The sequence below is a fragment of the Notolabrus celidotus genome, chromosome 4 (assembly GCF_009762535.1).
Source record: "Notolabrus celidotus isolate fNotCel1 chromosome 4, fNotCel1.pri, whole genome shotgun sequence".
NCBI lineage: Eukaryota > Metazoa > Chordata > Actinopteri > Labriformes > Labridae > Notolabrus > Notolabrus celidotus.
In genome coordinates this window covers 16627441-16645175 of record NC_048275.1, presented here as the reverse complement: position 1 = coordinate 16645175, position 17735 = coordinate 16627441, and the positions used below count along the sequence as shown (strand labels likewise).

Sequence of the window (17735 nt, the reverse complement as noted above, 5' to 3'; positions counted from 1 at the left end):
AGCTGGGAGAGGAGGGGGGAGAAGGAAGGGGTGGTGGCGAGCTGAGTATAGGTGAGGTGATGAGGGGGATGGGGGAGGACGGGTGAGGCGAGAAAGGGAAGGTGTGGGATTGACAAGGGTCAGCAGTGGGAGTTCGGGGCCTGAGGCTTTGAGACGAAGGAGAGAGGAAGTTGAACTGCGATGATTCAAAGTTTGCTGGGGGCGCCAAATCTTTGAGCGAGATAGACGACTCGTAACTCGGAGAGCGACGTGAGGACAGGGGGAGGTAGTGGAGCGCTGTAGTAGGAGTGAGGGGAGTGGGCGGCGGTGTTGGGGTTGGCGTTTGAAAATAGGGGGAGGAATTGGGAAGAATGTAGGCAGCTTGAGTGTTTCCGGGGGTTAAAGGGATAATTACGCAGACTATGGGAAGAGAATACAGCAAGATATACGCAGAAGATAAAAAAAAAAGAAAATGGAGAAGAGGGAAAAAGAAAACATAGAAGACGGTTTAATGTAAAAGATGCCGGGACAACAAACCAATGAATGAATAACATGAATGAGGGATGTGTGGAGGACGAGGAGGCCTGGGAGGGATGGATGAGGAAAGGACAACACATGACTCTTAATTGTTAAGAGCTGTTATGTGCTGTTATCAGCAGTGAACCACGGGGAGATGATGGGAGGCAGGAGTAGGAGGAGGAGGAGGAGGAGGAGGAGGAGGAGGAGGCAGTCTGGTATCACAGAGGAAGAGATTCTCTCATCTATCCGAGGAAGGTTCAGAGGAACTGGAGGAGAACTAGGAGAACTAAGCTAAATTAATAGAAGTAAGCAAACTCTACAGGGTTATAACATTTCTGCTCAAGTAAGACATGATTAATAAAACAGGAAAAGTAGTGTCTAGGATGCGACATGCACAGAGTGGGATTTTAACAGCAGATAATGCTCATTTGTGACAACTGGGTGCACTTTGTTGGTTTGAAGGGAGTATTCAGGACAGGTAGCCACAACAAGGTGGTTTGTTAGCCAATTTTAGGAAGTGCTCAGGTTATTACAGTGGAATATAAGTGCTGAAATATGGTTGTGTTTTGGATTTAAAACGAGCAGGGACTGAAGTTGAAAGTAGAGTACCGTAATTCTTACAAACATAGAAATAAGGAATGCCTTTAGGGAGGTGTAGGAGCCAGTTGTCCAAACAAAATCCAAGTCTGAGTCCACATCCACTTCTCTAGAGATTAACCCTAAGTCTACAGTAAATAGTTCATGCATTGGCACAACTTAAAAGGTAGCAGGGAGAGGCAAGAGGTCAGCTAGACAGAGCTAAACTTTACCATCAGCCTGATCCCGGAAAACAGCGTTATCATCGGCAAAACATCTCGTGCCTGAAATGTTACCATAGTCAAATATTGGGCCCTCCAGTAAAGTCACAATATCCATCCGATTGACTTTGGTCAGCACTGCAGATAAGGCATCCGCTGTAGAGATAGACGAGAAGACAAAAAAAAAAAGTTGAGTTCTTAAATCAAGGGCAGAGCGAGTGAGACCGAGAAAAAAAGAGATTCACAGAGAAAGAAATGGAAAAAGATAAAAAGTAAGGCTTTCAGATATATAAATAGTCATACTTGTGGCATTTTTCCCTTCCCGTCCGACCCATTTCTTAAGCAGCATGAAGCTCTGTGCTGTCAGAGAGTTGGGGTTCTCTAATCTGATGTGGTTGATCTCATCCACTGTGAAGTTCATCTCCCGAGCCAGCTCTGTGATAGGAACGAGACAGTGAGACAGACACAAATACTGCAATTTTAAAATGTCTGTCATGTTGCTCACAGTGCAAACACACAGACTGCAGATACTAACATACAATATTGAATTTCAATATGATTCAAATTCTGTGGTTATTAAACAGCCTACAGTATAATTCAGCTGTTCTCACTTTCAAACACCAAAACATTTATATTACAGACAGTTTAATTCTTTGTTTTCTTTCATTGCTGCATTAAAAAGGAAGTTTCCTTGGTGGCCTGAAGAGGGCAGTAAAGTACAAGGTTTGAGACTGATAAGAGAGAGAGAGAGAGAGAGAGAGAAGAAAAGCATGCCTAATGTTTCTAACCTGTCCAACTAAGTCCCAGGTGATCTGCAACGATGGCCATACGCAGATCTGTCCGCTCACAAGGGCTTTGGGGACCTGGAAAGACAGAGGACATCCCTCATCAATAACGTTCACTTTCTCTTCCCCACATACACTAATGTAAGAGATAAATAAATATGTACATAATTTCCTTTTCTGGCCACATATTTACCAGATTAAGAACTTTATTCTGAGTTACGTTGAATATGTGTATATTAGAATTGCTTGCATATTACTGTTGTGTAGCTTTAGTATGAGGGTTAAGAATTATTTTCCCATGATGGCAAGAAAAGGGTATTTCACACATTTGAGACATAATGAGTAACTTAAATATGTTCATAGAATAAGTGGTGCTCTGTGACTGTTTGTGGTATGTATCCTCTAGGCAGGCAGTAACTGTCATGAGAACCACACAAAACAAAGCATAACATGACTCTCAACAACAGACTCTTAGTTCTACACAGCTAGGGTGGAAAGTCTATGTTAGATTCTAAAATGTAAACATGCGAGACGCTTTTGTGTGTTCTTTTCCAACACTAGTTAGTTTCAATGACAATTGATACATGGAAAAATCTGTAGGAAGAAACTACAATAACTTTGTAGCCACCCTGCACAGACAGACAGACAGACAGACCAGGGAGTTGTCAAAAAAGGGACTGGTTGTGCCAGTGAACCAGTCACTACTACTGGCATGCTCTCTCTACAATACACAGGTTAAAAAGGGTTGGAGGAGGGGAACTGAGGAAAGAGAATCTTGCAACAAGGACAATACAGTACACAGTACATCAATGACAGAAAATAAATTTAAATGACAGCTACTGTTCTGAAGAGAATATGTAAACACGCCACAGGCATTCCAGTCAATCCATTAAACGATCACAACGATGTCATGCAACTAAAAGTGAAAGATAGAAATATATAGATGTATTTTAAACATAGTGTGAAAGTTTTACAAACTAGGCTTGATCTCCGCGATGGGAGGCGTTCGAGACCCTGTGAGTCCCTGACTGCCCTCCTTCCCACCAGTCCGCCTACTCCTCCTGCTCCTCTCACTGCCGGAGGCCCTGTCCGTCGTCGCCACCTATGCCCTTACGGACGCGGCCCCGGCCTCCGCCCTCGAACCTCTACCAGACCTGTATGCGCGGGAGGGCGGGGAGGGCTGGGAGGGCTGGGAAGGCTGGGAGGCGTCCGACAGAGAGGTGCTCCGGGAGGTGCTGTCTTCCTCCGACTGCTCTGTCTGCGCCTTTTTCTCCTCGTCTGACAGGCGGTCCACCAACTTTAGCGTCTCCCCGCTAATGTCTTTAAAGTACTCAATGGTGCGCTTACAAACCTCACTAGGGTTCTCCTGCCTCTCTCGTCTGCTTGCACTGACCTGATGCCTGTCCTTCAGTGGAAGCCTAGAGGGCAACTGTATGGCTGCTCTGTCTCTGTCCAATGCCCTTGTTGGCTGTGAGGTAACCCGAACTGAAACGAGTGAGCTAGCAGTGGCAGCAGGACTGCACTTTTTAACATCCTTGATTGGTATTCGAGACCTGGGTTCTACTTTTGCTATGGCTGGCTCTCCTCTTTTCCTGACTTCTACCTTCACTGCTAGTTTGGGTTTCTGTTTGCCTATGGCTGTTCCCTGTGTGTGGAATGACCACCCTGATGCTTTAACTGGAAGCCTGGACTTGGGCTGCTTTGCTTCACTTTCTTTAACTGGTTCACTCTTCTGTTCTTGATCTTGATTGCTTCTGTGAATCTCCACCCTCTCTTCTAAATCCCTACAGCACAATGTTTCTATCCTACTGGCCTTCTGAAGAGTGGGCTCAGAGGAGGACTGCAAATTAAACACCACACTACCACACTGAATGTAGTTGGCCTGAACACTGGAGGACTCGAGGTTATTGTTGTTGTTGCAGTTTTCAGAAGGGTAATCTCTTCTTTCTACCTTGGGCTCAGAGTGTCTGCTGGACTGGCTCTCGGTACACTGACCCTCTATACTTATATATTCTGGCACCATCTGACCCTCTGACATCTCCGCTTTACAATCGGTGAGATCCCCCGAGTCTTTTTTCACAGTAATCGAGGCAGCTATGCCCATCTTAATTGGAGTGCGTAATTTGGGATCAACCTTAGAGGCTGTGATTGTGCATGAGGAGGCGGTCTCAGCTATGGCTTCACAGGTGGGGGCATCGGTACCAGTATGGCCAGTGTCACTGCCAGGCTGTGCAGGGCTGCATTTTGCTGCTGTTGCTGCTGGTGTTGTTGGTGTAGTGCTGCTGTCTATGGTTGTGTCTATAACTGTCACCATCCCATCTACTGTGGCCCCTGTTTTTGACTGAGAGGAAATTACCCCCAGGTTCTTGCCCCCTCTCCCCTTTTCCCCTGTTTTTGGGTCAGAGGAATGCTCACCAATCTGGAAAAACTGAAGCCTCTCTTCAACAAAGTCCCGCTTGCTCATGTCAATAGCACCACTGCGGGTCATCTCAAACATCTTCCCTTCATGGAAAGGGAAGGGATTAGGCTCACTAGTCGGTGTGCTCTCATCAGTCGGTGTTCGAGCGGGAGTTGTGTCAGGTGTTGTAGCCTGTGATTTGTCCTCCACCGATAAACCAAAGGGCTTGGGGTCCTCGTCCTTTGCCTTGGAGTCAAAAACTCCATCATTATCAGCCCCTTTGGTGGACCAGGGGTCAAAGTCCAGGCCTTTGGTGGCAACAGTTTTAAAAGTTGAATTCAGCTCCTCTTCCAGTTGGTAGCCAAAGTAGTTTTCTCCAAAGGCCAGCCTGTCTGGATGTCTACCTTCAAGAGTATAATCTTTCTCATCTCCACCGCCAGAGGATGTGCTTGATTTATTCTTATCCCCCCCCTCTTCACATTTCTCTTCCTCTATCACTTCGAGTTTTGTCTGGCTGAATGAGCGGTCAGTTGTTTTTCCATCAATGGATAGACTAGATGTCTTAGGGTCCTCGCTCAGTCCGTCATCCTCATCTTGAAGGTCATACCCATCTAAAGAGTCTATTTCAGTTGCATCTGTGTCATGGGAGAACTCAGCAGTGGTTGCTATGGAGCAGTCAGTGATTGACTGGTCATTGCCATTTTGTTCAAAGTCAGCATCCTCTACCTTTACAACACCATTGAGCTCAGGATCTTTGTTAGTTGCACTCTTCTCTGTTTTTTTTTGTTTGGGCCGTTTGTCTCCCTCCTCTTTGATTTTGAAGGTGTACTTCTTGATGGGGATGGGATGGAAAACAGACTCGTCGTCACTAGAGTCGCTGTTATCAGCTCCAGGGGGAATAGGGGATGGAGGCTGGACCCTGATGATTGGCTCAGCTAGGAGATGCCTGTCATGCTCCTCTTGGAGGTTCACTTCCATCATTTCCGTCTCCGCCTCAGAGGAAGCACATGAGCCCCTTTTTTCAGGGTCGGACTGCTCTGTCTCTAAAGGAGGTGGAGGTGGAAACTCTATGTAGGCCACTCTTTTTTCCTTTGACTTTGGTCTCTGTGCATCCTGTTTTTTACTGTGATTCCCTGAGGAAGCTGGCTTGGGTTTTTCTTTCACAGGCTCCTTGTAGATGAAGGTCTTCCCATCCTCCTCCTCGGACTCCTCTGGGATAGGGCTTGGCATGCCAGGCATGAAGCCTATCACAGAGTCTGGGGTTCTCGAGGTCAGACTTACTTCCTCTGAGCTGGGGGTCTCAGGGGTAACAGGACTTTTCCCAGAGCTGTCCATGAAAGTAACTTGTTCCAGAGTGTCATCTTCTGGACTTCCTTGGGGAGATGGAGACTGCTTTTGCTTGACAGTGTAAAAAGCACCCCTAGTCTCGTGCACTGTCCTACTCTCGTGGCTTACTATCTTTTTGTAGGTGCCCAGCTGCCCCGAAGCCGTTTCTTTCTCATACTGCTTTCCTACTTGGATGCTAACATACACAGGTAGAGGTTTTATATCTTTAAAACCCTCTGTGACAACAACAGGTGTTACTTCTTCCAAGTACTCTAACTGGTCACTATCAACACCATTACACACTACGTTTGACACACTACCATCTGATGAGTCCGAGGATCTCCCTACTGATGATCCACGAGTAGACTTGTTGGATTCAGAGCTACTGTGTACGCGGCTTCTAGCTAAAGTAGGTATATGTGACCCTGACCTCTCATATGGTTCAACGGAGGCATCTAACTTTAAAGTGGCAGGGTTGTGATTTTCGGGGAAATTAGAAGGCTTTCTTACAGGAATTTGCGATTCCGAGTTTTTTTTTTAGACTATCATTGCTATTTGGACTTTCTCGGACAACAAACTCCGTGTAGATTATCTTTTTGGTGGTTTCTTGTCTTTGGGGGTCACTGTTATTGCCATCTTTTAGAGAATCACTGATCAAAGCATGTGTTAATATGGGGGATGGGGGTTTATAGTTCCCGTACTCTTGGCTCTCCCATGCTTTGAATAACTTTTTGTCTTCCTGATCTTTCCTACCGCTCTCATGCTTCGGTGAGAACTTATTGGATTGGCTATCTGCACATCTCCTCTGGATTCCTGGACTGTCTGGTGTTTTTGGAATGTTTGGACCAGCAAACACCTGATATACAGGTAGCTTACTTTCCTGAAGCTTCCTGATTGGAGGACTTGAACTGCCCCCCTGAAGACCTCTGTCTTGCCTTTGAGCCTCTTGCTCAAACTTTAGCCTCACAGCGCTGACTTTAGAGGAAGACATTTGAAAAGGCTTTGGGCTTTCACCTGTGCTGCCTTTTGATTTATCATCTTGCTGTCTTCGTTCTGAATCAGTGTATTGAAGCAGTACTCTCCTCTCTGGGCTGCTGGGTAAGCTTGCACATTTTCTATCACTGGAGCTGAACCTGTCTCTGAGCCTCTCTCGACTCCACTCCTCCCCGCTGCCCCCATTTCTATAAGCTGACCTCTCTGGACTGCTGTGTGTAGAGCTGGGCCCTGATCGTGATTCCCTGAAGTCTGGTCTGCGAGATTTCTTCTCTGGAGATGAGAGCTCATCATTAAGCTGTTCTGTTTTATCACGAAAGAACTGAGAAACCTCACTGAGCTTTTCCTCTGCCTCCTTAACAGTCCTGTCCACCCTGTCTTCATACACAAGCTGACCCCTGTCCTTACTCTGAGTGTCCTCTGACACACGCATCCAAACAGACTGCTTTGGGCTACCAGGCTCAGAAGAGTACTGCAAGAGCGTCAATTTGTCAAAGTTATCATCAACATTGGCCATTCTTCCAGATTTGTCAAACACATTTCTTGATGATCTAAAAACATACTCTGTCCTAGGCCCAGCTGATCTGCCCTCACTGTGACTGCTTCTGTCTGGTGAATGAAAGCGAGATCTGTCTCTCAGATATTCCTCTGTGTCAGAATGAGACTGGTCAAATTTCTCTGAGAGTAGCATTTTCTCTGCATAGTTATAAGATTCTCCCCTAAGCTCTGATGATTCATCCTCATTGTACTCCACAGACTGCTGGCTTAGTAGCTTTAGTGTTTTGTAGGAGTCGTCTGCCATGAGCTGGGCTGAACTGGGGCGACTGTCTTCCTCTTGGGACATTGGCGTGTTCACTCTGGGAGAGTCAAGGTACACAGGAAGTGATTCCTCAGGCTCCTCCTCTTCCTGTCTGTTCCCTGGATAGTAATACATTTCCTTCTCTGCATGGTTTTTAGTCTCTCTGATGATGACCTCTGTTGGTTCTGCTTTATTGCCCTTTTCAATGTGAACCTCAATTATTCTTTCAACTTTAGGTTTGGAGTTGATGTCTTCGAGGACTCTTTGTGATGTCTCCTCATTGCCAGTCTTGTGTTCAAACAGTCCAGCAAGTTCTCTAGAAGGGTCCTTCCCTGACTGGAAAGCTTTCATTATGTCATGCACAGACATAGTCTCCTCACACCTCTCTGAGGCAGCTTCCTTGGCAGATGGTTTGTGGTACACCATCCTTGTGGTGGTAGTGATGTGTGTCTCCTCCTTTACTCTCATTCCTTTCCCCACTGGATCATCATCAGGGCTGACTTTCACTGTATAGCACTTATTCTGTTCTGGAGTTGATGGACTCAGATGGCCTTTTGAATCTGAATCAATATATCTGAGTGCTTGTGCATCTTCCATTGCAGGCTGTTTGTTATCCTCTGGCTCATAACTCCTGATAACATGAACAACCTCAGTCCTTGTCTCAGTGATCACTGGGGGAACTGGGATATCCTGAAAAAGGGCCTTGGGGCCCATGCCTTCTGCACTCTGAGGTGCAGAGGGCGTCCTCTCACTCCTGGTCTCAAAGCCACTGTCTGAGAGGGGACTTTTATCCTGTTCATGTGATATATCATCAGGAGACTCTAGCACAGTATCTGCTCCAAAAAGCGCATCTGCTACTTTACTGATCTCTTTGTCTGAAGGTGAAGAGCGCATGTTTGTTGGTGGCATTTTGAGTTTATGCTCCTGAACTGCTATAGTGGGCTTTAGGACACGTTTCTGCTTCTCCTTGCCCTCTCCTTCTCGTTTGCCCTCATCTGCTTTAGGCTTTGAGTCATGCATTTTTGCGAAAGAGCTGCTACCAACATCATTGACAAGGTAGTCAACCACTTTGGACAGATTGAAATCTCTATCTGGTATTGTTTTTGATTTGGCTTGAGGAACCACAGTCTCATATCTTGGCGGATAGCTCCAGTTGCTAGGTGGCTGTTCAACTTGTACTTTTGAGAAGTGGATGTCATCCAAAGAACCTCTTGTGAGGGAAACTCTACCGTCCTTCACAGCATCTTTAGTAAGGATTTCACTCACTTTCACCAGATCTTGCTTTACTTTCTCAACTATCCTATATGGCTCCTCGTCCTCTACTTTAGCCTCTTTAGGAGAATCTGACTGAAATCCTTTGTTGGCCGTAGAGTTTGGGTCCGTCTGCAGAATGGCGGACATTCGTATCAAATCCTCTTTCATTTCAGCCACATCCTTGAGAATCTCTTGGCTGGATGACAGTGGTGATATGGTGTTTGCTTTCAGGGCTGCAGAGGACAGAGGAGTTCTGACGGGGGAAAGAGTTTTGGCAAAATGAGACTGATACTGAACATTCACCTCAGGAGGCATGGTCTTCCGTGGCGACAGAAGGGCAGCAGCTGACTTGGACACTTCAGGTAGCTTTTTGAACTGGGGCTCTGGCAGCACGTTAATAACTGAGTACACTGGAACAGTCATTGTACTGGATGTCACAGCAGTGGTGGCATTCGGAGGGGATCTAAGTGAGGGGTAGAGGGAATTAGAGGCTGATGATCTAATAGACTGATATGAGGAAGATGCAGAAGAGGACATGGACTTTAAGGTGCCGTAGCCTGCAGAACAAGAGTTAAACGTCTTCTCAACCTCATCAAAAGCTGCATTGACACTTGTAGTTGCGGCATTGGTGGTCGCTTGTATCCTCTCTTGCAGACTGCTTGTGAGTAGAGATGTTGGGGAAGAGGAGCGGTACTGTGTAGGCGACACAGTTCCATTGATCAGAGCAGCAGCACTTGGAGGGGTGTTGGATTTGAGTGGTGACGTAAGAGAGGAGAACAGGTTTCTTGCAGGACCAGTGACTTCACTGGCAAAGGAACGTACAGAAGAGAGACCAGGGACTGTTTTTATGGGTGAAGAGGAGGATGCAGTACCACTGGATCCCCCTATAACAGTTTTATATGGTGAACTGAACATACTCAGAGAAGATTTGGGAGAGGATGGCGGGGTCATGCCTATGGATGCTCTTTCGAGGAATGTGCTTCCTCCTCCAGAGACAGTAATGGGGGAGGTCCTGGCAGACAATGATGCCAGACCTTTCATAGACATAGGATCTGGGACACTTTTGCATGGTGAGGCCAGGGGACTGGGGGTGCCCTGCCCTGGGTACTGTGCTTGTTGGACTACAGTTTTTATGGGAGAAGAGATGGTTCTGTAAGTTCGAATGGGAGATGCCAAGTCACTAACTGACTTGACAGAAGAGGCGGGTGATCCAGGGATGTTGGTCTTGATAGGAGAGGCCGAGTTGATGGACCAGACAGACTTTAGTGGAGAGGCAGAGGGCGTGTTGGATGACGAACTGGAGAGGGAGCCAAACCCAGACTTGGCTTGACCAGGGACGGCGACAGGAACAGGCGTCCACGCCTGATAAGATCTCGTTGAAAAGACAGGTTTGTGAGGGTAGCCAGAAGGCTGTGTTCTCGACGAGCTTCGATCAGTAGTTTCTTCAACAATAATTTCAACGAAAAGCAATAAGGAAGTGAACATAAAAGATAACGAAAAATAATGTGAAAGGAAACATAAAAACCAGAAAGAGAAATTTGAGTCAGTCAGAAACAGAATTATCAAAGCAGCAAGATCAAATCTTTATATGAAATTAAGAAAGGCTAAAATTCAAAAACTCATGTGACAAATGAGGGTCTAGAATCAGTGACTTATGACCGAAATACACAAGAAAAAGAACAGAGCATGTATAAGAAAAAAATGCTTTGACATATGATAGTGTTGACAAAAAAATGACATGATAAACCAAACCAAAAAAGAAATTCCATTGACTTTTGATGTGCTCTATTTGCCCTGTTGCAACAGTGCCTTTTACTGTACATGTTTCACTGACATGTGCTTATTGTTTCATGTTTTCATTTTCAATGCCAGAGATGACCCCACAAGTGTAAAACATTAATAAAAAGAAACTTGTATTTTTTGGTCATGACTTAAAATAAAAATATGAGGTTGCACTTTACAAGAAATTAACAGTAAATTCAACATTTATGTTGCACTTACTCTGTCTCAATAACACAGAGAGTGCTGTGCAAAAACTGCCTCTAAACAGTATTTGCAACAAATGGTTGCATAGAAGTATATGCAGCTTTTTGTAAATGAAAAATGCAAAGTTGTAGGAAGTCTGGCAAACATTGTGTTTCTGCAGGTGACATCAATTAATGTAAAGTGCAACCTGGTACCACATTAGTTTACACAGACGCACACAATCATAAAGCCAATAAGAGTGAAATGGCCACTAAAGTGAATGAGAACAATTCAAAAAGAATATTTTTATTTGACATGAATCAAAACATTTTATGTGAAATCATAAATGAACAGACAGACATTGATTCCCAGTGTTTCCAGAAATGTCAAATAATGTAACAGTCGAAACAGAGAGACTTTTTGTAAACATGGGGTGGGTAAGCAAAGCGTAACACACAGTAAACCATGCAAATGTTTATGAGTGACAGATGATAAAAGAGTATGAGACAGGTGAATAAATGATCGATAAACATGTTGAAAGGTAGATGTCTTCCCGTACTTTGGGTATATGAAAAATATGTACACTGTATAAAGGGACATTTAGACACTAAAACTGCTTCAAATAACATTACATCTGAACTCAATGAAAATTTTGATGTGTATAAGAATGGGACACTCACTCGCTGCAGGGTCGGTCAAATAGCTGTAGCGCTTACGCAAAGCTAAGGAGGCAAAGGTATGACGTCGTTCTGGCTTTTCAGTCTGAAACAAACAAAAAAGAACAAAAGATGCTTTAACATAAAAAAAATATGGTGAAGTTAAAATCATTTCACCATTTGAAAAGTTAACTAGTTTAAGAAGTACTCGGGTGCACAGATGCTGTCTAGTTTGAAGTGATTCAGTTCATGCTGGTTAGTACTGGCACAAGGAGGCACTGCAGGTGTGCTTTAGAGTCTGCTCTGGAGAGTAATGGGCTGTTTCCCCTGCAATGGGCTGTTTCCCCTGCATCTCTCCTCTCTCTTGATTTCTCAGTGTAAGTGCAATCAAATAACTACTGACAACATGTGCTTTGTCTCTTCCCCTCAGCTTCACTTTCCTTTCCTAATCACAGCTTGTGACATGGTGTGCCACCTTTTAATGCAATACAAGTGATAATTGGGTCAATTTCACTTGATAACAGCATGAAAGCCTGGTCTCTTTTAGGGAAGAAAGTTCATATTGGACAATTCAGCTGTTAAGATGCGGTTCCAGTCAAGTTAAAAGTCTGCCTTGTATGTGAAAAGGTTAAAGATAAGGTCTGATGGCTGGTGTAATAGATGTGCGATTTGCGTCAGTCCTCGGCTATCTGTAAGCCCCTTTCACACACCCTATTCAAGGCTGGACTGTGGCGCACTTATTCCACTTTGCTGTTATGTAAAAGCCAAGAGGACAGAAAAGGAAGGTGATGTGGTTCCGCTGTTAAACCAGCAGAGGAGGTTGAAGCAGAGCTAAACTGACACTGGTGTAAATGGGGGAGCTGACTGTGTGTGTTTGTGAGACACTGATGCTGTTGTTTTCCTGATGCACCCATTTTGGTCCCCCATTTTGAGGGTGAAAATCACAGACTGGTCAGCAATATGCCAGTGTTGGTCTGTTCAGTGTCGAGAAATAAAGGAGGTAAAACGGCAGAAATTCCAACAGCGTAACTGCAGAATCTTTTTTCAAACTAAGACCTGTATGAACCATAATTTGATTGCTTTACCTTTTCTATAACATTGTCATACTATAGATCAGTATGCAGTTATCTTTTATCTTATATTGTTTCTCAAAATGTTCTCTCTAATGTTTAAAAATGCTGCAAAATGGGACACCCAATGTTCAAATGCAAAGTCCCCATTTGGCAGCACGCACTTGGCCTTTTCATGCATGTCATCCTGACTCTATTTTTCCTCATACTTCCTGTTTACCTTCATCTGTCCTGTCAACAAAGGCAAAATAGCCCCAGAAAGTATAAACATCTATACTATATTAAAAATACTGCCACTGAATTTAATCCACTTTTACTTTTCTAAGAGCTAGACTGTCCAATATGAACATTCTCACTGGAGATTAGGTTGATATGTCTACAAAGAAGGACTATTACACACATATATTGGCTACGCTAACAGCCCTTTCTCCCTTTCACTCAACTCTTCATTAAATGTTTAGTCATGCAGCGGATACAGTTAGTACTCTCTGTTAGACACAGGCCATGGACAAGGGTGAAAGAGGGAAATCCCATTCCCAACAAAACATGGACTTAGTAGACAAACGATAGACGTCAGGGTTTAATCATTGGCTGACAAAAGATTCGGTAGTCCTGTGTGAAAGTTCCTATTGGTTATTAGTAGGATGGAGACATGGTGACTTCCTGTTGAACATGTATGGAAAGGAGGATAGAAATGAAAAACAAGCTGACGGTGGAGCAGCAGTTGGCTCCACTGGACTTGGGATGAAGACAACAATAAATAAAGTCTTGCTGATTAAAACATCCGCCATTTCCACTCATGCGCTTCTATATGGGGTCACTTCAGCAACAACGCAGCAGCGTAAAAAAATGGCGCAGTCAGAAGCATCTTTCACACAAAGGTACTGTACAGAGACCAAATATCTGTGACAAGCATGTTTTAACGACAGCATCTGCGGGGAAAGCCAACAAAAAAAGGACGACAAAGAAGAAGCAGTTCCATGTGATGATGAAGAATCTGTTTTACCTCATCATCAGGATCAGACTCCATATCCTGTGGTATTCCAAGATGCATTGCAGGAGAGGAGAGAGATGACACAATGGAGAGCAGGGACGTTATAGTGAGCGGGGAGGTGGAAAGAAAATTCAGGGGATGAAAATGGAGCAGCAAAAACAACAAAAGGCATCAGAAAAAATCTATGGGATTAATCCAAATAAACAGCAAAATAACAAAAGCAAAAGCAAAATAATTTCAGTTTCTTGTGATCAATCAACACCACAACAAACAAACATTTCTTTTTCTTTTTTTTTGCATAACTGTTGTACCCACAGTGAGCCAGGCAATAGAGAAAGCACGATGTGCATGTGTGGCTGCATGTGTACGTTGTGGGGTCTTACGACTGGCACAGGCTTTACCACTAATAAAAGACACAAGCAGCAGGCAGTCACTTCTGACCAAATGAACTTCAATTGTTCCTCTGGATGTCAGGACAACACTGCTTTCTGTATGTCAATCTCATTTACATGTATGGTGATATGATATGGCCTAATAAGGATGAACTGTTCAACCATGGTGCTCCTACCTTCTTGTGGGTTGGCAGTGTGATATTCAAATTGCATATGGCAGTCTGTGGAAGGCCTTTGCTGGATTTTGGCTCTTTCAGGAAGGAGAGGCGGCCACATGGCTCCTGGCCCATATCTCTGATCTGCAGAAGACAGAAAAAAAAACTGCGTCAGGAGCGTACCATAATGAATAATTTCAAGTACGAACCTGCAAGGTGAAAAATGTGGAGCACAAAAGGCTTTTAGCTTTACTGCTGGAGTAGAAAAGTCTGTGCTTTTCTTCCAAAACCTCAACACATTAGATCCTGAAAAATGCTACCGCTTAAAATCTCAGCTAATTAGGAGAGGATAATTATTTCTGACTTATCACTCAGCTTTTTATAATTTATTACCAGGGTGATTAAAATACTTGATCCTGATTGGTCAAACCCCCATAACAATGGGATTAATTCTCAACAACAAAAGCAACGCCAGGAACAACCGGATCACGCACGACATATCAAATCAATCCGTGGAAAGAAGGCCAATACATTTCAGATCTACCTGTTGACAATGTGGCTGAACATTTAGTTTCATTCTCAAGCTGGTCGTAAGAGTCGGGAAATAATGACTGTTACTGTTACTGGGACAAGATGTGAGAGCAGCCTGAGGAGCTACTGGGCCCTAACCATCTGTGAGAGGGAAAAGCGGGGCAACATCCTGTCCTGCAATCCAGGCAACCGCAGCAGAGCCGGTGAGTGCATCTCTAAAGGCGTTTTCCGACCGCAGGAACTTTACCCTGGAACTAGGGACTTTACCCCAGAACTACGTGCGTTTTCAACTGGAGGAACCAGGGTCTAAATTTAGTTCAGGGGTAGTTGATCTCCCCCTGAAAAGCCCCTGCTTGGGGTTGGGGGGTAGTACTTATCAAAGGTTCTGGGACTTTCGGCTGAACGTTACAGTGTTTATGGAGTTTACACAGTTGTTGAAACACAGGGAGTTCCTGGGAATGCATACAAGTTTAGTTTTTTCTTAAGATTTCAAAATATTATTTAATAGATATATTTTTTCCTCCATATGTCACTGGCTTGATTTGCACAATCCACCCAGGACTTCAGCCTGCGGTCGAAACGCAGACAACAATGGGGGCACAGGAACCTTTTAGTTCCGGGGAAAGTAGTTCCAGGGGGTAAAAGACCCCAGAACTCTTGGTCTAAATGCACCTTAAACTGCAGATTGCTATAGAGCAACTTAAAACATAAGTGGTATCAACATTAGCAAAAGTGTAGCAACAATATTTTGTGTCAGTTTGGTTACGTCTTTAGTTGGTAGCCTGGTAATAAGCAGGATAATGTACAGTGAATACAGTGAAGTTAGTTATGCTAATTAGATTCCAAGACCCCTCCGCCTTGTGACAAGTCACTGTCCAGATTCAATTCAATCTGCAAGCAACCTTTACAAAACAGAAAAGAGTAAATAATATAGGAAGTTAATGCCATAAGGGTGGAAGAGTTTTTAGATGGATCTACTTTTACCTTCACGTTGAACGGAAGTCTGTTTTCCTTGAAGGAGTAGAAGTTAAAAACCAACTGCTGCCCACTTTTGGTGAGAGGAGACAGATTGCCATAGCAGTCCACGTGGATAGGCTTGCCCTCCAAAACCTACATCAATTCATAAAAAAAAATAAATCAATACATTATTAAGAGTTCATGAATTTGTGATCTTATGTCAGATTCTCTAATCAGACATGAACACAGGAGCCCACCTCGATGTCTTTGCTGCGGGCCACTTCCTCAAAGTTCTCCTGCTGCTCGAGGGTTTTGTCCACCTTATCGTCCGTCATGCAGAAGCAGCGCAGCCGTGCCTCAATGGGGTCGTTCATCTTTGCGAAAACCACAAACTTGGCCAGATATGGTACGCAGATCAGCTCCCGGTATAACTGAGACGCTAAACTCACCGTCTCAGGAATCTGGTGACAGTCTGCGAGCCAGAACCTGCGGAGGAGAGATCAGAGGAAAAGAGAACTTGAAAAAAGGGGAAATGAGAAACCTGGAAGACCGCAGAGTAATTTGTCTGATAGGATTATTAACTCCATGCTAAATCTACTCTGGACGTTTGAAGCAGCTTTGTACAACACATTATATAGGACAAGTGACGATTAGAAGTTATAATTCTAGCAAGGTGGGCCATTCCCCTGCAGGGGGGAACACAGACACATGACAGCTGTGTGGTAATGTGATTTCAGAGCACAAAAGGATGCCCTGTTAGTATCAGGCTGCACTCTCATCACATGATTTCAATCTAATTAGAACAAAACACTTTGGGTACTCTAACTTGGAGGTCTCCAAGCAAAGGTCAGTTTATAACCCTGAGTTTTAGAAAAGCAATAATAACGGATGACTTTGAGCTACTTTTTAAGTGTAAAAGAAAGAGGAACAATCTTAGAGAAGTGTCTGTTTGCAAAGTAAAGAGTGTGTCAGTGTTAGAAAGGTGCTTTCGAGTCTGTTAATGCATTCGTTAAAAAAAAGTAAAGCCGACGAATATCATGTAGATCAAACAAGAATAGATTTTCCCCTTGTGAGTTAAGTGAAAGAAAAGGGATCAAGAAGACAGGAGATATTCAACACACGGCTGTCAGAGTAGAGTTCTCTTAATTCAAGTTATTCAAGTCATTTGAAATGTCCTCTAGTGAAAGATTTTGCGATTTACAGCCAAGTTCTTTCTCTTTGTGTTATTTCACTGTCACCATTTGAGGCCTAATGGGGTCTTGAAAGGTCACTTGAATATATGAATATATATGTATACATTTTTCTATCTCTTCTACTAGAAGTACTTTATTCACAGTTTTGTGTTTCACATTTATTTTATAATCAATCTTTTGGTCCATGAATGTGAGGAAAATAATGGCCCTTTAAAATGTAACCATAAAATATTTGCAATTTTTAGCACATTTATGTACACATTATAAATTATATCTATAGTTTACAGCAACTTCCGTGTTTATCTATTACTACATGCTAATAATGTTTAAATTCATGATAAAATATTCTACTCATTTTTTAATGAGGGGATAATTGTTCAGTCTGCAAGAAAATGCCAATTACATTTTCCTAAGGGTCAAGAGTAATCTTCAAATGTTTTGTTCTGAACCAACAGCCCCACTGAATATGATAAGTTAAATCATATTTTACTAATTATTATTATTATTATTATTATTATTATTATTATTATTATTATTATTACTATTAAATAAGATAATAAATATAAGAGCACCAAATAATTACATCTAAAAATCTGGCATTATATAGGAAAATACATAATAAAAAATATATAATAATACAATGATTGGATTATTTTAGTATTATTGTATTACATAAGTAACTGTTACGCCCTAGGCCTCAGAAGTGAGTTAGTGGCTAAAACAATTACCAGAACATCATACATATATGAAGACATGCATTTTAAGCAGTTTTGTGAGGGTTAATTCAGTGTATGAAATTTAAAACTAATTTTTCTTCTATTCTTCTGTTTTACTCTGTTTTACTTTGTTTTGTCTTGCTTGTTTTGTGATCGTCATTTATAGTCCAACCCTTTTTTTTCTTTCTGTCTCTGATCTTTTTTGTGTAAGGTAGTCTATACCTGATGACTTTATTTGATTATTGCTTTCAAAACT

The 17735-nt window shown here is 43.2% G+C and overlaps 1 protein-coding gene across 1 annotated transcript in view; it reads right to left on the bottom strand.

Moving 5' to 3' along the window:
- The window catches only part of LOC117811075 (ankyrin-3-like), a 122658-nt gene that overhangs the window by 11165 nt on the left and 93758 nt on the right, over positions 1–17735 (bottom strand). Inside the window, exons 33-40 of the mRNA XM_034681109.1 lie at positions 15828–16056; positions 15598–15723; positions 14104–14226; positions 13548–13574; positions 11496–11577; positions 2084–2158; positions 1599–1730; positions 1308–1451 (exon numbers count right to left, since the gene is read on the bottom strand). Coding sequence (XP_034537000.1) covers positions 1308–1451; positions 1599–1730; positions 2084–2158; positions 11496–11577; positions 13548–13574; positions 14104–14226; positions 15598–15723; positions 15828–16056 — 938 coding nt within the window. The remainder of the gene's footprint in view (positions 1–1307; positions 1452–1598; positions 1731–2083; positions 2159–11495; positions 11578–13547; positions 13575–14103; positions 14227–15597; positions 15724–15827; positions 16057–17735) is intronic.